Source organism: Camarhynchus parvulus, chromosome 12 (genome assembly GCF_901933205.1).
Source record: "Camarhynchus parvulus chromosome 12, STF_HiC, whole genome shotgun sequence".
Lineage (NCBI taxonomy): Eukaryota > Metazoa > Chordata > Aves > Passeriformes > Thraupidae > Camarhynchus > Camarhynchus parvulus.
This window is the reverse complement of record NC_044582.1, coordinates 276,059-298,591: the sequence shown is the minus strand read 5'-3', so window position 1 is coordinate 298,591 and position 22,533 is coordinate 276,059. Positions and strand designations below refer to the sequence as shown.

Genomic DNA, 22,533 nt, shown 5'->3' with positions numbered 1-22,533 from the left:
GTGAAACAGATTTTAAAATTTCCTTATGTATCATATTGAATGGTTTCAGTCCAGTCTAGTCTATAGGCTGAGATTTTACCACATCCCAAAGCTGTCAAGTTTTTTTAATGTCAGCTTTAAAAGCAATGCCAAGGACTCCAACAAAGCCAACTATCCTCCTCTAGTTCAACCACAAGCTACTGGGCAAACTGTGAGTAGTGCTGCATGAAATTCAAGCAATAGTGATATCTGGCCATAAAATTCCATCTGGGCTTGAATATCCTCTTGCTATTTTATACTGTGTGTCAGTAGTAAACAACAATCTGTGTTTCGTACCTATCTGGTCACTTTAAATCATCCAGACCTAAAGATTTCATGTGCTTTTCTTTAAAATTCAAACAAACAAATGAAAAGTTATACTGTCAAATTCCTCACTTTTCAAAAAGCTTCTGTCTATGAATCTGGCAAAAGAAAGCATGGCAGGGATGGAAATTTATATTTGCAAATTCATATATTGGACTATTTTCATGACAAAGAAACTACCAAAAAATGCTCAAAGGCCAATGAGCATAAGCCAGCCCTAAGTCACCTGGTGTGGCCTCACAGCTTACCCTACTTGAGCAAAATGTTAGGCTAGCTGACCTCCTGATGTTTCTTTCAACCTGGATTATCCAGGGAATCTAGCAAAAACTTCTGGAAATTCTGGAAAAAACAACCTTAATTAGGAACTCTTTCTAGAGAACAAACCCAGCCCCATTGCTTGTACACTCCAGACACGTGAGTTCCCATGCTGTACACATCAGTCACATTCACAAGCCCATTTTGCAGTATTTATGGGTACATGCAATGCATAGAAACTTATCCCATTGCACACTGTGGAACCTGAACTCATTCCTGAGAGAGCACAAAAACCCCAAAAGGGATCAGGCCCTACAGCCCTGTGCACAGACACAATCCTACTGCTACACAGCAGCTCTAAAGGCTTGACTGATGCTGCAGAACTGGGATAGCTGGCAAACATCACCTGGTTTTTTGTTGTTGTATTTTTTGGGGGGTTGTTTGTTTGGATTTGGTGGCTTTGTTTGTTTGTTTGTTTGTTTGTTTTGGAATTTGATATTGGTTTTGGTGGTTTTGTTTGATTTGGTTTGGTTTTGGTTTTTGGTGGGTTTTTAAGGTTAGTAATATTAATAAAAGACACAACAAACGGGGACAGGCTGCACCTTGGTGATGAAGGCTGCTTCTTTCATGCCTTCCCTCTGGGCCATTGCAGGGCAGGAGCTTGGGCTCTTGGGGGCCTCAGCGCTGCTGTCACCTGCGGAGCCGCTGCTCCGCCTTATGGGGAAACGTCTTTTTCTTCCTTCCTCTCTCCCTCCTCTCCCCGAACATCTTGGAAGCTGGGAACTGCTCCTGAAAACATGAGTCTTATACAAAAGAACCCTTGGAACAGCTAATTTATTTCCTTTTCTTCCTTTCCTCTTTTCTTTTTTTTTCTTCTTTTTTTAAAAGCATTTCAATAGCATGCATTGTTCTATGACTTACATTTGGGAGTAATTCCATACACAAAGGCCTTTTCATTTAACTAGATTAGTCTTTTCATTGAACTACCCTTTCCCAACAGTAGCTCTAGGGTCTGATTCTTCTCTTACTTACCTGGTTGCTGACAAGTCATGTGGGGACATAAAATTCAGATTCACACCTGTAATGAGACTTGGCATTTTAAACAGATGCATTCTTTACTCTGGTTTACAGATAACCTCCTTCCACTCCCTCTTCTAGACCACTGCTGCACTTCTGCACAATCCTGAAAAATACATTAGGTTTGATTTTTCTTTGAATTCTTTTTTTGGGGTATACTGCTGCAAATGGGTCATCTCTGACCTATCACTGCTTATACATTTGATGAAAAAAGTTTAAATTCACCTTTCAAAAGTAAACAATCCAAGATTTGCACATAGATGTCTTTAAATCATTCTCCATCTATTTGATATAATAAAATCTATAAAAAGAATTTATTGATCATAAGAACGTTCTGTTGGCTAGAATGAAACAACGACAACACAGTTCGGGAACATAAATACAACTGATTCCTGATCTCATTCATTACCTAGATTAAGATTCAGCACCTCTGCAGTGAACTGAAGTACATCCTCTAAAAACCCACCACCACCTCCTAAACACTGTGTTGTTTGTGTATTTTGTAACAAACCGCTAAGTTACGCAGCTTCAGGCACATGCAAATGTGATTTTCTGAGCAAGACACTTTACCAGCTAACAGAAATCATTAACATACACTTTTAAAAAAGACAATGCTCAAGCACAGCAGAACTTTTAGACCAGGCTTACCATGTCAAATTTGCAACTTTATATACGATTTCATTTCAGCTCCACAATTTCCTCAACAAATTTTGCAAAAAAACCACATCCTCTAATTGTACTAGTGTGTAAATATATACACATATGTATGTGCTGTGGTTTAAAAAGGTGCAGAGATTCTACTAGGACTTTTGAAAGAAGAAATTAATATATAGAAATAGACTAAGCTATGCAATTTCAGCCAGAAAGTATAAAAGCTATGAAGTCTTTAAGAACAAGAATAAAAATAGGAGCTTTATTTCCTGCAACTGAGTCTCTTCTATCCAAACTCTTGACATTTCTTTCCTATTTTAAGTACAAGGCTGTACCTAGTTTCTCAGATAGAATTGTGTTGTCACACTTGCTGAAGCAGCAAAGGTGCAGCAGTATAAGTGCACCCCAAAGCAGGCGTTCCAGGAGGGAGTTAATAGAAAGCTTAAGCCAGGAGTGCCAGATCTCCTCAGGAAGTGTGCTCCAGAATTAGAGAACAGTACAACCACCTGACAACTTGGCAGGCTGTCATAATTTTCTAAAAAAATATGTCAAAAACTGATCATCAGACTCTCCAGGGAGGAATGCCAATAATTTGTGTAAAGGGCCAGGCTGGGGGATCACACAGCTGTCTCCGAACACGAGGTTTGGAGTCAGACAACACGCTGCCATGCCATGCCATGCCATGCCACGCCAGGCTCAGGCACAATCCTATGGTCTCCAGATGACTTGTGGCCATGCTGCAAATTTGTACTTCCCATTCAGATGAGATACCCATGAGCACTCCCAGCCACCTCTGTTCCAGAGAAACCCAGAGCCATAGGGTCCCTCTTCTCCCTAAAATCAGCCCTGCCAGGCATAGTCTTACTGACATTTGCACTGCAGGCACGTTGGCTGCCCACCAAACAGCACCCAGCATTCCAGACTATGGAACAGCTGTTTGTACAAGGCAGAACGGAGCAGCTGAGAGGCTGATTCAAGTGTACAACCCATGTGCTGTGAACACAGCACACTGCACAGCAATGAGTGACTGTGTGGAGGGCAGCAAACCCAGGGGAAGTGAGCGCTACTGCACAGAGAAGTCCTTTGTCTAATGAGTAGTACTTGCTCTTTACAGAGAAAATTAACTGCCTTACACTTCTAAATGCATCAAAAAATAATCCAAAAGAGTATTGGTAAATTGTATAATCACAGTAAGAGGATTTTCACAAACTCCAGACATCCCCATTTTAATGCTAAAAAACTTGCATAGATGTTTCTGCTTATTTCTACATAGGAGCTTACTCATTTCCTTCTGGCACAAGTCCAGCACTGCTGGAAACCTTCTCTTTCTCAGAAAGTCTGTTCCAAACATGTGTGTGCCAAGCAAGGCAGCACATCTTAAGCAAAAAAATATATATATATATATATATATATATATATTTAATCACTGGCTTCAAGATTTTAAATCCAAAATGGAGAAATGTGATTGCTGAAACTGATCTTCCCAATAACAGAGGCTGGAAATTTCCTTATTTGCTTCAGGTATTAAACCCACACCAGTTGCATGTGAGCAGGCAAACCCAAAATCAGTCATGGAATGTTTTGGGTTGTAAGGAACCACAAAGATCATTTTGCCACAACCCCCCTGCAATGGACAGGGAATCTTTCACTAATGTCTTTCCAGAATGTCTGGAAAATATTCCGAAATGTCTTTCCAGGTCCTACTGATTAGGAAGGAAGGGCACTATCCTTTGCCTTGATAATTGGCTTTTCATGAAAGCTCAGAGTAAATAAAAATATTCAGGTCACTTTCAGGACTCTGATATCGACATAACCATTGATGCCTCGGGCGCCCGGGCCGAGCGCTGAGCTCCGCCGGGCCCGGCCCTGCGCGGAAACCTCCGCCCGCGGGCAGGGAGGCGGAGAGCGGGGAGAGGCAGGCAAGGAGGCGGGGAAGGGCTGGGAAGAGCGGAGAACAGCGGGGGAAGAGCGGGGGAAGGCGGCCCCGGCGGCGGGAGTGGCCCCGGGCGCGGTGTGGGAAGGCCGGGCCACCTCCGGGAGCCGCTGCCCCCGGGGAACCTTCCCCTGCCCCCGCCTGGAGCAACAGGGGCCCGGGCGGCCGCCATGGACTCCGGCAGCGAGACCCACGAACTCAACGGGACGGCGGAGGGCGCGGAGTCGGCGGCCGAGGAGCAGGTGAGGGCCGGGCCCGGCGGGGCGGGGGGACCCGGCGCCGTGTCCAACCCGCCGTGTCCTTCCCGAGGCCGGGCGGGACGGGGACTCCGCGGGGTGCGGTGGCGGTCGGTGCTGCTCGGTTCTTGCTGGCTTTTTAGCCTGCCTTCCGCGCACTCCGCGCCGTTCCTGCGGGGAGGCCGCTGCGCGGGTCCGTGTGCCCGGGCAGGGCCGGCCAGAGCATCCCCGGCTGCTCTTGGCTCCTACAGCCGTCACCTGTCACCAGGGGCCACCAGGGCCGCTCCTGGCTCCTACAGCCGTCACCTGTCACCAGGGGCCACCAGGGCTGCTCCTGGCTCCTACAGCCGTCACCTGTCACCAGGGGCCACCAGGGCCCTCCTCGCCCGGGGCCCGCCCGCAGCTCGCCGCACCTGCAGGGCTCTGCCCACCCAGCTGGCTTGGGAGAGGACATCTGCGCGAAATAAGCAATTACAAAACCAGGAAGAATTACTGAAGTGGTTGTGCCTGTATGGTTAATTTCCATGCAGTAATCAAAATAAAAGCCAGAATACACAGCTTTTTCATACTATGTGTGGTCAAAACATGACCAGACATCCTCGCTGGGAAATGTTCATTCGCATTCTGTTTAAGTATAAAGGATATTTGCAGAACATGTCACTTATCTGAAGAAAACAGATGGGTAAAAGAGTGTCTTTTATCTTGTTTTGGAAAGGACTAAACTCTAAAGGCAGCTCTTACTCCAGCCTAAGTCTCTGCCACACAGAAACCACTGTACTAAAACGCTCTTCTGTGTCACTGGTAAAATGTTCTGGTTACAGACAGACTGGGCTGATTGTGTAGCACATCTCTCCTTCTTCCCTAACAAACATTTGGAGTCATGATTATGAAACCAAGCAAAATAAAAACCTGGTTTTAATAAATCCTGGAAATCCTACCTAAAGTTAATCAAGCCTAGAATATGCAAGTCGAGCTAGTGGTCTGGAGTGGTTTCCTCTAAACCTCTGACTTCTCAGGAGTTCTCTCATTTTCTTGATGCAGGTTTGTGATTGCATCACAAGTACTCTTGATGGGGTATTTTTCCCCCAATGTGGTCTGCTCCAAGAATTTTTCAGCAACTTACCTGTTTTACTTCATCTTCAGTTGCAAGCAACCCTCATTTTGTTACATCTTTCCCATCAAAACTCAAGTTCTCAGTGAGTGCCTTATAAAGAATAAGCAGTGAAACATGCTATGCCATTGTTTTAAATGTATACAGTGGCACTTCAGTGAGCTTCACAAACACTTTTTAAATTTTCTCTCTCTCTCGCACACACATGCACACAGTATACGCAAGGTAAAACAAATGGATTTTTCAAAAACCCATCTCTGAATAGAAGATACCTTAAAAAGTCTGCCAGTGTTCACAGTTCCCACAAACAAAAGAACAGCCCAGCTCAGCAGCTACCTAAACCTGGAGGGACCATCTGCAGCTGCCTGAATCTTCTGTACTGGAGTCAAAAGTGTGTCTGCGCTGAGGAATGCTCACAGGCATTGGAACATGGGTCACTCTTGTTTCCTTCCTGCCTGTCCCAGCGTCTGTCCTCTCTTCAAAACAGACTCTCTTGCACACCTTCACCACAGACCACTGCCTTCTCATACAGAAGAGCTGACATGAAATGCAGATGTGGTTGTTACCTTCAAAGCAATCAAAGCATAAGAATTTAAAAAAGACCAGTTAAGCTCTCGGTAGATCTGAACAAGTGGTCACACAGTGGTTTGATGTTAATTTTTACTCCAGCATTCATTTGAATACATTTTTTCAGCAGATGTCAGGCTTTTGGAAGCAAGAAATTCCTTGCTTCTAGGATTGATCTGGCGTGGTACACCTCACTGACTAATATGTGTGATTAAACCTGGCAGAAGTATCTCATCTCTTCTTCAAAGGATCTGTTCATACAAATACAGATTATAACTGGTTTTTCATCCATCCAGTTGCTTTCCTTTTTCATGGTCCATATTGAAACACTCTCCATCCACCATGTTGTAAAATCTAGTTTAGTGTTTCCAAGATAACAGGACGTGCTAGATGAAGAGTTAAAGAAGAGCTATGAAAAAGGTGAACAAGAACTGGATAGTAGAAATAAACAGTTTTAATAGTGTTATTCCTAAAAATGTGTTGAAGTCCATATATTAATTCAGGGGTAATTTGGAACATGAAAGTAATTTGAAACATGGCAGTTTCTTGGCATCATATTGCAAGTAACCAGCCTGTAGGAACTTGAAATTATTTTGCTGCATATAGCCTGAAATAGTACGTTCTCATTACTCATATAAACTGAATTTGGAGTGTTCTATATACTCCAAATATTCATACTATTGGTGTTAAGTTTTTGCTTGAATATTTTTTAAATAGCTAGAATAAACAAACAGTGTGTTTACCACGCAAAATAGACAGTCCACAGCTCAGTTGTGAGAAATAGTATTGTAAGACCAAATGAGTGGAATGAGTAGTAATAATGCAAGGCAGAAAAAATTATACAGGAGCAAACTTCTATTTAAATAGCTGTGTGAACAAGTTTAAGCTACTCCTTCGTTTCACAAATTTAGTCATGGGGTGTGCTGATTATTTTACAGCAATTTAATGAGTAGAAATATTTTAACTGGACCCTGGAACAAGTAGAGCTTTAGGAAAACAGTGCTAAACAGTGCTGTTAAAGCTGCTAAAGCTGGCCCTCAGCGTACTGTACTTTTCCCTTTATTAATATTAACTTTTTTAGCTCTCAGGAGTCAACATGATATTGCCACAGTTTTTTTTAATGTAGTCATGCTTGCATGATCTGTTTGTATAAAAGTGATTCTTCTTAAGCGCAAGGTTTTGGAGCTGCTAGAAAATCATGATGCCTGTGAAATACATGCTGAGTTTTTCCTTTTCCCTTTTTTTTTTTTGTATTTGCCAGCAACCGCAGCATGTGATTGCAGAGTTCTCACAAACTAGTTAGTGTTACACTGGGTTGCTACTTGGGTGAACATCTTCCCCTCTCCTCAAAATGAAATTTCCATGGGAAATGAAACTGATGATTCATTCCAGAGCCGGAGTAGGGTTTTTTCTCTCTTGAGTCAGTGCTAAGCTGAACAAGTGATCTAATGTTTTTTTGAAGGATAAACCACAGAGTATCATCTGAGGCGGTGTACAAAGGATACATTAGAGATACATTAGAGGAGGCCACGAGGATCGTGAAGGGCCTGGAGGGGAAGCCTTGGTCTGTTCAGCTGGAGAAGAGGGGGCTGAGGGGAGACTCACTGGGGTCAGCAACTTCCTTGTGAATGGCAGAGGAGGGGCACTGATGTCTTCTTGTGGTGACCAGTGATAGGACCTGCGGGAATGGCCTGAAGTTGTGTCAGGGAGGGTTAGGGTGGATCTCAGGGCAAGGTTCTTCCCCCAGAGGTGCTGGCACTGCCCAGGCTCCCCAGGGAATGGGCACAGCCCCGAGGCTGCCAGAGCTCCAGGAGCCTTTGGGCAGCACTGCCAGGGATGCCCAGGGTGGGATTGTTGGGGGGTCTGGGCAGGGCCAGGGGCTGGACTCGGTGGTCCCTGCAGGTCCCTTCCAACTCAGCCTGTTCTGTGATTCTGTAATCATCCATTACATTACTGATATGGCTTAAAATATTTTTGTTAGACAAATACTTTTTTTCTTTGTTGAATATTTTACCTGACTGTTTTTAGATCAGCAAGGTCTCTGAGATGGAGGGGAGGTCTAACTTCAGAGTGGCCATAAATGGTGCTTTGCAATTTCAGTGTGTAGGTGACGGAGATACGGACAGAAATTCTACAACTATAAGTATTATTAAATACTAGTGCAAAGTTGCTAGTTCAATCCTGTAACTGTAAGTTCGATCTTAGAAAAAATAAAAGTTCTGAAATGGTGTTCTATTTTAGTCCTGTATTATTCCTTTTATGTCTGATCCATGTCTTTTTTGATTTAACTGGAATTTTTTCCAAACGTGAAATTTTCCCTCAAAGATCTGGAAAAATCAGCCATGTGGTATTTTTCTGAAAGATTAATACTTCAAAACCATAGTAAATTAGTTCTTAAACAAAATTGCTTTTTAGCATCTTTTTAACAGTTCTTATTGGAAAGAATATTGCAGAACACAGTAAAGAGCAGCCCCACTAAGTTCAGTGTAGCTCAGCTTTAGTTCTGCACAGCTTCATTATTATTTAGCAAGTTTCCATTGTTTTATAATTCAGACTTATTCCTAAACACGAGATTTTCAGGAAGCTTGCTCTATGGCACTTGCAAACCCAGAGGTCATTCTGGTCCATTTCAGTCAAAGCTGTTGGCCCATAAAATTGCATTAATAACTAACCCCAAATAGAAAGAAAACTGCTGTAATCCTTTCTATAACAATTTACTGTATTTAGCAAAGATACTTTATTGTTGTCAAATATTTCCATTTTCAGTGCAGTTTCCTTCCTGTTGAATCACCAGGTGGGGCTTCGCTGTCATACACTCAGCACCTAAGGACATTTGCTGCAGAACCACTTGTATTTGCTTTTTAATAAATGTAACCAATAAATCCTTTCTGTACTTGAGAGGGACTCAGTTTTTCTGGGTGTACCATTGAAAGGGGGAGTGAAGCAAAGCAGATGCAGAGTGTGTACTAACACAGAGGGACTGTGAACTGTGCAATCTTGGAGTGAAGGTTCCGTCCTACAGAATCAAAAACATGCCTGTTTATGACATGGCATTGTAGCTTTATCCTTGCAGAGTGTAGTGCTCTGGGCAAGCAAACAGCCCCTGCTTCTGTGAGGAGACCTAGAGTGGTACTGCCTGTGGGGACAGCACCGTGTCACTGTGGAAATCAGCTCTTCCATGGTATTCTTCCAGTCAGATGGAGCAAGAAGGAGAGGCTTTTCACTCCCATCCTTTGTCTAACTGTGCATAGACCAGCAGGGCAGGTTGTTGTGCTGTGAGGCTGAAGCTTTGCAGCACTGAGGCCCTGGAGGCAGGCAGGGAATACTGCAGGGAATGGTGTCCCAGCTGCACATGGCTCTTACATGTGAACACACGTGCTGGCTTTGCTCAAACTCCTTTGGAGACATGAACACAAGGGCTTAGCTTGTCCCTGCCAAGGAATTTGAATGTTGACTGTGTGTGAGGAGGTGTTTTGGTTGCACTGAGACTGAAGCAGGTCCTGTGCAATGCATACTGCTCTTTTGCCAAGTGACACCTGCAGGAAGAGCATTCCTTTACGTGTATCCTAGAAAATCTCCAGACATTCCACTGTCCCTCTGTACTCCTGTGGGTAATCAAAGCACAGGAAGTGTTGTTTGGTGCTGTGGGCTGCACACGTTGCTTGCATGCCTGGAATCCCCCATAAACCATAAAGCCACATAACCAAGTTCTACTATAATTTCTGTTGTACAGACTGTCACTCTCCTGAGGTTAAGGCAACATCTCTTTTTTCTTTACCTGTGTATATATTGCTGTGTAACACACAATCTGATCTTAAAAAGTACCCATGTAGTACTGACTGCATCAACTTCAATACCTCTGGCAGCGGCCTTCAGCTTGCTCCCAGAAGACAAGGCTAATTTGCTCTTTTTTTTGGATTTTTGTTTTATGGTTTTCCAGCATCAGGCAGGAGACAGGAAGTAAATGTTTCAGGGGTTTTCATGATTACAGGTCATTTTTCCTGGTGAAGGCAAGATCACAGGCTGAGAAAAACCCCTGACATTTTCTCCTGCCCTGTTACACTCAGTCAAACATTTAGGTTTGTGATGGATGACATGTCTGGTGAAAACAGGTCAAGTTTGGTATTTAAATGCCCTGAAAAAACTGGCAATGTGTATATGAATATCTGCCCTGTTTAAAAGGAGGCTTTTAGGTCTGGACTGTGGCAAGCCCGGCTTGGGAGTTGATAATGTTTAGTGCTGCTGAGGAGAGTAATTAGAGGGTGTCTTCTGCATTTGAGCTAACTTGCAAAGCCAGACTCCTTTCATGGGAGTCTGGCAAGGAGCAACATATTTGGGCAGTAAAAGAGTTTCTAAGAAGTAGGTTTAAAGAAGACAGCTAGAATAAGCTTACTTTTCATATATTTGTCTATTATTTTTAAAGTCTAGAAGAGCAGAAAGAATGAAGTTACTAACCTGTTCAGAGACAGCAGGATAGAGGATCACTTACTCTACCTTCCTCATGGAGTTGGGCTGCTAAGTATAATCTAGTTACCCTAAGCTGCATCTAATCCATAGAGAAATAGGCACTGCTGGGAGACAAGCAGTGAAATTTCAAGTCAGGTCACATGAATTATCATCAGGAAACACTCATTTATATTCATCCTGTTGGGTTAACTAGCCCTAAGTTTGCCCTGCAGTTGGTTTTTATTTTCCTGTTTGTTTGAGCAATTCAAAAAATACCAAACAAATTAAAAACAACCCGAAACAGCTGATGTGAAAATGGGGAAAAAAAGATTCCCTTGTAATTGGGCAATTCTTGGCAACAACACATCATATGACATGATGATAGTTAAGTGGAAAAACATGTGTGTATGGGTGTATGGATGGCCCTGGACAGTGGCATGGTGAAGGAAGGAGTAGCAAGGAAAGAAGAGCAAGCAAAGCTCTCACACTGGCCAACTTCACATCTATCTGTCCTTAAAAGAAGACTCATGAGTAATGAAAGAACTTTTTGGATGTGTAAGGAGAGAAAGTGAATTTAATAAATATCTGTATTTTTAAGTGTGCCTTCAGGAGTAAATTAGTCACAACAACCTGTTGTTTGCTGGATTGTGTTACAGTGGTTTTTCCCTCCCAAATTTTTCTCAGTGCAAACTTTTCAGCCTTTCCAGTCTCTTCTTTTCCCAGGGTAGAAACATGCTGACTGTTTAAACTGATCCTATAGGCAAGCTGGAAAAGGTGTTAAAGGGCAGTAGAAGCAGGCAGGTTTCTGCTCTCCTTCTGGAGGATGGGGGTAATAGTGGGAAAGCTGCGCAGAAGATCTCAGCGCTGCTGTGGTTCTGCCCATATGGTCACAGGAATCATTTGGTGGGCCAAGTGATGTCCCACTCACCACCAATTAAGAGATGTGAATAACCATTTTCCTCTCTGCTGGCTCCAGCGCAGAAGGTGGCAGTGGTTCCAAAGGAACAGACCCATCAACATCAACCACTATGCCAACAAGAAGAGTGCGGCCGAGAGCATGCTGGACATCGCCCTGCTGATGGCCAACGCCTCCCAGCTCAAAGCTGTCATGGAGCAAGGGCCCTCCTTTTCCTTCTACGTCCCGCTGATCATTCTCATCAGTCTGTCGCTCACCCTGCAAGTTATCGTGGGAGTGCTCTTGATATTCCTTGGTAGGTAGCAACAGCAAGAACCACTGATTCATGTTTTTCTTATAGGACACAGCCTATAAGATGGTAAATAAACACTTTTTGCTTTTAAAAAGCCTTTACCTCAGAACCAATTCAGGTTAGAATCACAGAATCATTTAGGTTGGAAAAGACCTCTAAGATCATCTAGTCCAAAAGTTAACCCAGCACTGCCCTATTCACCACTAAACCATGTGCATAAACATCACAATTGCACATCTTTTAATTATCTCCAGGGATGGTGACTCATCCACTTCCCTGGGCAGTCTGTTCCAACGCTTGACAACCCTTTCAGTAAAGAAATTTTTCTAATATCTAAAAATGCAGATTTTCTCTTGAAACCATAGAAATACTGCAACAAAGGGAGGAAGGGCAACTTTATGTGAAATGTTCGATTTTTATCACCTTTCTCCTACTCATTTGCCCATACTATGAATATTTTTCCTCCAGAAAGCCTGAAGAGGAAGGAAAGTTATGAAATACTGTAAAAGAAACATCAGTGGGCCAGATAGGATAGTGAGGTCTGTCAAGTTTCATAATAATGTTTTTGGCAAGACCTGTTACTTAATCTTATGACTGAAATGTATTTCTTCCATATCATGTAAGAAAATAATGTGAATGGGGAACTCCAAAAGGGAAGTGAAAGTCAAAATGTCCATCGTCATGTTGGTGTGGCATGTTGTCTTTAGCTTGGCTGTGTTGCAATCAAACTGCATCTACCATTGCCCACCTGGAATAAATGACACTGCCACTGGTAGGAAACAGCTGTGGATCATTTCTGCTAGTGATATGGGATCATTTATTCTCATAACATTTTTCAAATCTCATCCTTTACCTTAGTGGGAACTACATAACTGACCTTGGGCCTAATGTAAATGAAAAGGCAGACTTCACACATGGCATTTAATGAGTTTGGCATCCCTGACAATCTTTCAGTGTTCTGCTCTCTTATCACAGCTGAAAAAACAATGTTCTGTTCAAGGAGAAAGTTCCTGGGGATCCAGGATATACATGGCTTGCAGTATTCACAGTTGATGTGGCTTTTTTCTTTCTTACAAAAGAGATGGAATACAGCTGTCTCTGCATTTGTTAGAGTTGGTGCAAAAGCAGAATCCAGGTCTTGGCTCAGAGGAGATTGTAGAAGGGGACTGGAAAAAATGCAACCTGTTGATGCTGGCAGGTGTGGGAAACAAGTAATGGAAAAATCAGTAAAATACTTCTATGTTCCTCAGTTGAAGGCGTCTCCCTAGTTGCTTCAGCAGGCTTTGAAGCTATAAACAAGCTCCCTGTCTTTCTGCTGGGCAATAATTTCTCAGTCTATGCTGAGATACTGCTTTTTAATGCTTGTTTCTGCAAGACACTGCTGAAATGGTTTAAATTGCTATTATGTTACGGGCCACATGTTCAGTCCCTTAAGTGGTTGGAGACAGGGGCGACACACATACCTCAAAGCTCCACATGAAAAACAGCATGTTTTGGTGTCCAAACCTAGTATATATAGGGGATTTGAAAACCCTGGTCTCAACTGCTAATTGGTCTGATCCCCACACAGCCCAGCTCCTGACCAGTGAGATGTCTGCAGCTTAGGATGGAATGTAATTGGTTGAGGTTCCTGTCTGTCAACCCAGGGGCCAGTTTATGGAACCAGTTGGGCTTCTTATTTATAGCCAAATCAATTGCCCAGTACAAGCCAGCTTGTACTGTGACAAATTGCTGTCAATTTTATCTTTGTCACATTGAGGGTAACAGAGCCCTTGGCTTATGGTGATGTACTCTTGGAGCAGTGTTGTCCTGCTAAGGTCAAAGACAGGAAGAAGACAGGAAACAGGACACAGAGGTATGAAAATGCAGGCATCAGAGCAAGAACTTGCTTTTCACAATGTATATTTTATAGTTTTGGCTTGCAGGAATAGTTTGTTTCCGTCCAGCCAGGAAATTCTGTCTCTTCAAGCTCTCATATGGCCAAACAAAAGTCTGTGCCATGATCCAGCTTCTTTCCTTGAGTCAGGGTTTTATCCTGGGAGCTACCAGTTCTCACAGTTTCTACTAGGTATTAAAAGCTTTTCCTCCTTCTAAAGAGCCTTTCACGAAAACAATGTGAGAAATGTTCAGCAAACTTGTCCTTGGAAGAGATTTGGTGACCTTAACTTTTTGGAAGAAAAGCAAAGAATGTCTTGAAATAGTTTCAGTGACATGAAATCATAGTAATCCATTATAATAAAATACTTAAAGAATAACTGTTCTTAAGAACATTTTCCCAAACACCCTCATCTTAAGTGCTGTAATTACAAAGATAGGATTACTGCAATTCTACTTGAAAGTTAAGAGCTTTTCCTAAACTGACAAGTATTACTTTTCTTCTCTGACCCTCCTGTGGACAAAGGGGCAGCTCTGAAAGTGTCAGTTTGCCTTTCAGCGTGATTGCTTTTAACTCACATAACAGGTCAGGCCATTATTGCCTTTCTATTTTTATCCAACTGTCCCAAATGCTGTTATTCTATGTTTCAGAACTAATGATTCGGTTTCATTTATTCTTCACTCACATGGAGTCCTTCCAGGTCCTGTTGGGGTGCAAGCATCCACATGCCTCCAGATACTTTACAGATGTGTAAACTCATTTTAAGGTCGAAGTACTACTGAACTGAAATTATTTAATGCCTGCAAAGGTGTGCAGTAGCTTCTCAGGGCAGTTCCCCCACACTGTTCTTCAATGCTTTGCCTGGCCTGTGATGTTTGACTACACTGCTTTAGCAAACAGGACTTGAGCAGGTGCTCAGAATTCCTTGAAACCAAAACTGCATTTTTAGGGACCCCAGGTGAACCTGGCTGTTAGCACTTCAGCATCACAAGTGTGTTTGCAACCATTCAACAACAAGGGATATTGGTTCAGTGGTTCACTTCTGCAGTATGGAGCACAGTGATGATGGTACAAGCAAGTAACAAGATTTATTTTGTGTGGTAGAGTCATAAGCTGTATGTCTATGTATGTGCCTATCAGAAGGAGCCCTAGGTTCTATGTTGCTGTAAAAACTTGTCTGGTACAAACTTTCTCTCACATGTTGTGCACATGCAGACACAAGCTCCAGTGATATATGCTGTTGAGAACTTGGAGTCTCCAAGTTCTTGGAGACTCCAAAACCCATTCTCAAAACATGCTCCAGAATTCATCAGCACTCACTCCATCAGCATCAAAGGAATGTAGCCAAGGGTCTCAGCTGCAGGGCCCTTGCTGCCAGAGAACAGAGACAGGAAACTCCTGGGTTTTCACATGGTATTTCAGTGGGCATAGTATTTGGTCAAAGTTGGATCTGATGACCTTGGAGGTCTTTTCCAGCCTTAATGATTCTATGATGCCAGGCAAGTGCCCCAGACTTCTCACTGTCTTAAAACCAAATATATTATCAGCCCAATGTAACTAATTTGTATGCTATCACGAGGCCTGTAATCAAAGCTTACACTCCATTAATGCTTGTGTGAGCCTCCCTCACTCCCTTTAGCAGTTCAACCGAAAAACAGCTGCAAGAAACAAAGGAAAATGTTTACACAGCAGATGCTCTCTGTAGAAGGGACTGCAGCTACACTGCTCTGACACCTCCCTCTGTTTAACAGATAGTGTACCCTTGCTTTCTAAAAACAGAATCAGGGCAAAGGCAGGGAGTACAAGGGAATACAAGCTGGGGAAGGGCACCAGTACAGAAAAAATCCAGCCCTGGTAATGAGATTTGTAGCACTTTAACTAGGAAATTTAACTTCATCCTGTCAGGGCTTCAAGTTTCATGTATTCAAGACTGAAATAATTTTTAAGTGCTTAAAGTCTGCAACAAAGCTAGACTTCAAAACATCAAGAACTCGAAAGATTTCTAGTGATGTTAGTGCATCCATTACTTCCCATGTGTCTCCACAGAGATTAGATGCTAATTACTGGAAGTTAATTAGCTCCTTGTGGTTACAGAGCTTCCCCTTAGCACTTCCAGTGACACTGCAGAATCTGACTTCCCTTTTAAATATGACTGATCCAAATAGCTTAGCATAAGATAAATTCTGTAACTGCAGCAGAAACCTTTTATTCTGGATTTTGAAATATACATATTATTAAACATTTTTTCTCCTTTCTCTTTGAAGTAAAATATGACCTTAACAACCCTGCAAAACATGGAAAGCTGAATTTCCTCAACAACCTTGCAACTGGACTAGTATTCATTATAGTAGTTGTGAATATTTTTATCACTGCCTTTGGAGTGCAGAAACCAGTTGCTGAGCCAGCATCAAGACAGTAAGGACCAGGTGAGTGTGGTCTCCTGCAGCATGAGGTAGCAGAGCACTGCATCCAGGAATGCAGGGCACGCTGGGGCACTTCAGCAACAGCCACAGGCTGATCTGTACTGTTGAAGTTCTTGCAGATACCTGAGCTCACTTCCCATTAGTGCAAAAGGAGAAACTGCTGGGAACTGGTAAGCTATTACAATGTGTTTGTGAATGTGGAGTTCAAAAGTTGATGGCAGCATGTGTCACCCGTAGGAAGTGTAAGGATTGTCCTGGCCTAGCCACTCCTTTTCCTTACTGCTGACTGAGACAATAAGGGAAATAATGTTGTTCTGCTTTCTCCAAACGCCTCTCCTTTTTTTAAGGAAGGTTTGCATCCAGTCTGTTACTTAATGCTGAAGACAATCTGTTTCCAAGTAGCTAGGGCTGTTAAATCTGACATGTAACACTGCACATGCTGGAGTCTCTCAGTTTCTGGGCTGGCTCCAGATCGTGTGACTGCTCTGTCCTTCACAGGACAGGGCTTTGCTCCGTGGGAGACTCAGCTCACGGAGATGAGCACTGTCACTTCACATGTGGCCATTTAGGACAATCTTGTTGCTCTACCTGCACTTGCAGCTTTGTTCTTTACTTATACAGAAAGATAAATATAGGAATTGTGGGGATCAAACTGGGTGTCTTCCTAGCTATGATGAACAGTTTGGGAGGACATAAACCTAAATGATAGGCTCGTAATGCAAGAAGCACCATGGTCAACATCTGCCTTTAAAATAGCAGTGCTAAGTCTGTGTGTGCCAACATTGCTCTGGCACTTGGTGTCCCAGATGTCAGCCCAGGGTCAGAGCCCTGCTGAAGAAGGAATGGCTGGGCTGACAGGCCGTGGTTGCACTCTGTACTACACAGACAGCCCGTGCAAGTAACATTACTGCTTTGTGCAAACTTCTACAGGAAACCCTTTCACCATAAAAAAGAAGATACAAGGCCTTTAAACTATTAATCTGTAGATGAATGGTGCAACAAAAATCTGTAACAAAAATGGGAGTCAAACCAAAATTTATCATCAGTCAAAACAGCATGAGGAGAAATCATTGTAAAAAAAATTACTAGGAAAATTAAGAACTACAGTAATTTATCTCAGGGTGTGGGTGTGATTTTCTGCTTTAACCAAACCTGTGAAATTCTGGCAGTGAAACAAGATAGTTTTAATGCATTTTCTGGCCATAGTTGCTACAAACTGACTAATAAGTATTTAATTTTAACAGCAAAGAGCACATAGATTATCTGAGCTATTACCAGAAATGCTGATAGAATGTTGTCTTCAGGAGAACATGTTAAAGCTGTGCTGAAGCAATAACCCCAAAATTAACACTGGCAAAACAAAGGGAGCTGCGTGAAGGATTATTGGAATTTTAGCTGCTTTCACAGGACGAAACACACAAAATACCAGGGACAGAGGCAGAGACGAGGATCTGAAATAGGCATAAGGAAGCTCAGAATGGAACCAGAAGCTGTGGGCTCCTGCCTCCATGCTCTCACACATGCAGTTTCCTAATTAAACAGCCAAATGTGGTGTCCAGAACCTATTTTTTGCTGCAGACTTGTTAAATGTGAAAGTTCTGTATTGCTTTGGAACATTACAGCTGTTGTTTGCTCATTTGTACACATTGCCCTTGCTAAAAACATCTTGTCATCTGAATGTAACCTGAGAAATAAGTGTTTTTCAGTCTGTTGCCACAGTCTCCTCAAAACCCTGAGAGAAGTGAGTGGCCATGTTCCGGCTTCACATTTACTATTATGCACCCTTTTCCACAGAAAACTTAATTGCCCCTTTAAAGTAAATGTATCATTTACTATAATTCCTGTATCACTAAAATATCAATATCTTTGTGTTTCAGAGACCTGGACCATTCATTTTAGATGCCATTTGCAGTTGAGCCAGCTACGCTGGACACAGTGGGGAAAGAAAAATAATTTGAAGAAGCTGGACACACCAAACAGCTTTCTCAAGCTTCCAACACACCTGTATACCTGAAATTTTCCCATGTGTTAATATTTAAATTGTTTGGCATCTAAGAGAAGGTTAGCTTTGCCCCAAGGATGCTGTTTTTCTGGAATATTGGCATTTCAATTTCTGAAGAAACTTTTTTTTTTTTCAGAGAAGTGACATAAATTCATGAAACGAGGAAATGCCATCTGGTAGCATTTCACATTTCACAGGACTTTTCTTTTTACATGCCTTTGGTTTTTGTGGCAATTTGTCATTTCATGATGGTAAGAAATGTCAGGCCTTTGATTCTGGCATGGTCACATTGTCCTTTATTTCACAGCTTGGCACCAAGCCCATGTACTCTGCAGCCCAGCAGGGCTCTGGCTTTGCAGTGTGTAAAGGTAGCTCTGCTTTTGCACAGCTTTTTGTTTTGCTTTTTTTTCCACTCTAGCTAAAGGAAAGATGAGACAAACGAAATAAGCAGCATTTTTTTGCCCAGTTTTGTTCACAGGTAATCATTTGAATTGTTTCTTCTGGACAGACTTAAAATTTCCTGTCCTTCATGCACAGACACAAATCACCTAATTGTTAATGGTTTCTTACCATGTATTGCTATTCTGTGTATTCTGTCCATTATATGTATTTATTTGAATCATAGAGTCGTTTGCATTCAAGGGACCTTTAAAGCTCATCCTGTTCCATCCCTGCCATGGCAGGGACCCCTCCCACTGTCCCAGGTGCTCCCAGCCCTGCCCAGCCTGGCCTTGGGCACTGCCAGGGATCCAGGGGCAGCCCCAGCTGCTCTGGGCACCCTGTGCCAGGGCCTCACCACCTTCATTGTAAAAGGTTTTTTCTTATATCAAATTTCTGGAAACTCTATTACAAGTGCCACCTTTTCTAGGCTCTACTGGTAAACTGGAAGATCCAGGGTGAACTTTACCTGTTAAACTGGTACCAAGTGCCTGTCAGCAGCAACTCAAATGGCAAAATGAACTGAGTTTTTCTCTCTAGTTTCCTCTCTCTCTTCCCATCATTGATTGCTGCAGTTTTGTTCCTTTTCAGAATTTATGGCTAAAAGTAAAATAAAATTTTAAATTTTTATTTTTAAATATATAGAGAGAGTTATAAATATCTTCTAGTCTCTTACCTGCTGGCTCAGGGACTTACACTTTTTCTAAATACACTATTGCTAATAATAGTGTAGCTTACAATAATTTCTTCAACAAAAACATTTTAGTCATTTTATTTCCAAAGTATCATACCTACAATCAGAAAAATCTAAGTTTTCTAGATTGCACTTATATGTAGATTCAAGATGTAGATTTGTATGAATCAATCTTCTTGGTGTCAATTTTTAAAAGCTCCTTTGTACAGAAGAATAGAAGATTGATTTCATGTGTCTTATCTCATTCACAGGTTTTATTACTGACCTTTCTCTTTGGTTATGTCTCAAAGCCCACTGATGTACCAGACTTTCATGTATACATTCTGTAAGAATTACTAACAGAAAACAAATCAAACTCGTGTGATTAGTAATGGAATAGATATTCTTTTTTTATTTTCTAATTTGTCTTTTGTTGCTTCATTTCCATTGTAACAAGTATTTAACCAGTATCCAGCAGGCAGTGGTTTAATTTTGTGGGCTATACTAATGTAAACATAACTCAAAACAAGTTCTGAAAGAGGCACGCAGGACAACTTCCTTCCTGTATTTATTTTTCACAAACCACCAACTGCTGTAGGACTCTTCATGCCCACTGGCTGTCTGTCGTGGCTGTCATGCTTCTGATGCTGCTTCCCATGTCTTTTATTGTGATTAAGTGAGATTTGCAAAACATTCTTAGACATGAAATCTGTATTTTAAGTCTTTGAAGCCTTCAGAGTTCATGTATTTTTTAGCAGACAGAAGCATCTGCAAGTTGGTTTCAAGTATAAATAATTTAATCACAGGATTATAATTCTTTTAAGTCAGGTGCTGCTTTAAAATCCAGGCAAGTATCTCAGAGGGGCAGTAAACAAATACATATGTTTGACTCATTCTTAGGTTTGCTGTGCTTTTTCAGAGTTTTTGGTTGGAGGCGAATATCTCTTTTAAAAAGAGGTCATCAATAATGAAGTGAGATGAATTTTCCAGACTCTGTGGGGAGCAGTTCATGCCAGGTCAGCCGTTTGCTCCTGTTTCATAAGCTCTGGGCAGGGTGAGCACTGCTCATGGTCCTTTTCATTAGTCCCTTCAGCATGCAGAATAGCCTGGGCTGGGATTTTCAGCGTAGCTGTACTTACTGAAGCAGGTGACAACAACCATATTTACTGGAACTCACTCTGAGTATTTGTCTTCTAAACCAGGTCACTGCTGGAGCTCATTCTGATGCTGAGTCTTATATAAAATGGGCTGAAGCAGAAAACACCATCCTGGTTTCTATATCCCCTCAACTGCCATTCAGTTGTTTGAATTAACAACTTCTTTACCCTCAGTGAGTTTGCAGATGACACTAAGGTTGCTGGGAGTGTTGATGTGCTGTCAGGCAGGTAGGCTCCATAGTTTTATCTGGAGAGGCTGGATCATAGGCCAGTGATTGAGGTTGAACAAGGCCAAGTGCCAGGTCCTGCCCTTGGGTCACAACACCCACTGCAGCTCCAGGCTGAGCCAGAGGGGCTGGAAAGGCCCTGGGGGTGCTGGTGGCAGTGGCTGACCAGGAGCCCAGGTGGGTAAGAAGGACCAGGGCACCTTGAGCTGCTCAGCACTGGTGTGGCAGCAGGGCCAGGGCAGTGCCCATCCCCTGTGCTGGACATGCTGGGGTCAGTTTTGAGCCCCTCACAAGAAGAAAGAGCTTGAGGGGCTGGAGTGTGTCCAGAGAAGGGAACGGAGCTGGGTAAGGGGCTCAGCCTTGAGAAAAGGAGGCTTGGGAGGGACCTTCTCACTCTGCACAACTCCCTGACAGAAAGGGGCAGATGTGGGGTAGGTTGGACTCTGCTTCCAGCGAACAAGGACAGGAGAAGACAGAATGGCTTCAAACTGTGCCAGGGGAGGGTCAGGTTGGGTGTTGGGAGGAATTGGACAGCACCAGTTCCTGGAGCAGGTGGTGTTTCTGATAAGCCCAAGAGGACCTGAGCCCAGGTACATTTCTCAGATCGTGGTGCAGCTTGAAAAGGGGCTGGGGGAGGCACCACCACCAGGACCCCACCAGCCAGTGCATGCAGCAGTCTTGCTGGAGAAGCCCATTAGTATTCACAGGTGATCAACAAAGCCGAACCAGAGACAGAAGCTGAGACATCCCTAGAGAAGGAAGTAAACTGAAATAAATGAGAGAAGGTACTCCAGGAAGAGATAAATAACAACATGGTCATAGCAGGCCTTAGAGCAGAGTTTCCATCAGAGGCTGGGTTGCACCCAGGTGCTGCAGCATGACATGTCAGCTGTACCTGGAGTTTCACTCCTCTCCCCATCACTGAGTATTCCCATCCTGACATTGGAACATGTCCAGCAGCGGTGGGAGGGCAGAGGGGGCAGAAGCATGGGCAGAACTGACCAAACAACTCGAGCTGATTGATAGCAGACAGCTCTTGGGCATGTCAGGAAGCAAACACACATTGTTGGAAGTACATCTACAGCAACAAGACAGGAGAAAATGTAGTATATAAAGGCTTCAGCTGTTTGCAGGAATTTCTTCTTTTCACCCTTGATCATATTTTCACTGTATGAAATCATGAAGTCACAGAATCACTGAATCATTTAGGATGGAAGAGATATCAAAGATCATTGAGTCCAACTTTTGACTGACTCCACCTTTAAATGCCCCCCCCCCATCCTCGCTCCTGATGTTCATGTAGTCCATGGCTGTGCCAGTCACTGACGCGTCAGTGCAGGATAGGGTGTGAAACACAGGATACAATCTTTTCAAAATAATATCTAGCCAATAATTATCCAACTTCCTAACAGGGTGGTGACAAAACAAACCTGCTCTCCTATTGGATACTATGGGTTATTTTGAATTCACTTTTCTCTTCCTCCACAGTCTGTTCAAGATTTTCATGGTTCATTTTATCCCTTTGGGTTCTCATAACAAGAGCTGTTTACTAACCTGGCTTCCTTCCCAAGAAGAGTGCCACAGCTCCAAGTCAGGAACAGAGACTTATCAACAGCTCCTCATCAGGGAAGTCAGGCTTTGTCAGAAATGGAGATGGCAAAAACTCCTTTTTCATTCAGCCTCCTTTCTGATGTTTTCCACTCCTCTTTTTCCAGTCTTCCAGTCTAGAAGTTGCCCCACCCCCTTTTTAATGGTACAAGTTTTAACTAGTTGAGATGTGAGTGTAAATATGGTGCCATGCTAGGAAGCGCCACACCAGGATTACTGAAACATTGCAAAACATTTTCACTGGTACCAAAAATATTTGAGAATAAATCAGTTTCATCACCACCCAACACTACCACAGATTTC

At 42.8% G+C, this 22,533-nt stretch overlaps 1 protein-coding gene across 1 annotated transcript; it reads left to right on the top strand.

The window, feature by feature from the left end:
- The first annotated feature begins 4,261 nt into the window (after positions 1-4,261).
- On the top strand, positions 4,262-19,660 carry NINJ1 (ninjurin 1). Its single transcript, XM_030956942.1, has 4 exons — positions 4,262-4,500; positions 11,595-11,829; positions 15,967-16,128; positions 18,003-19,660. Exons 1-3 carry the CDS (start codon positions 4,429-4,431, stop codon positions 16,119-16,121), a joined length of 462 nt encoding a protein of 153 aa, XP_030812802.1. The 5' UTR covers positions 4,262-4,428; the 3' UTR covers positions 16,122-16,128; positions 18,003-19,660.
- Positions 19,661-22,533: the final 2,873 nt, after the last annotated feature.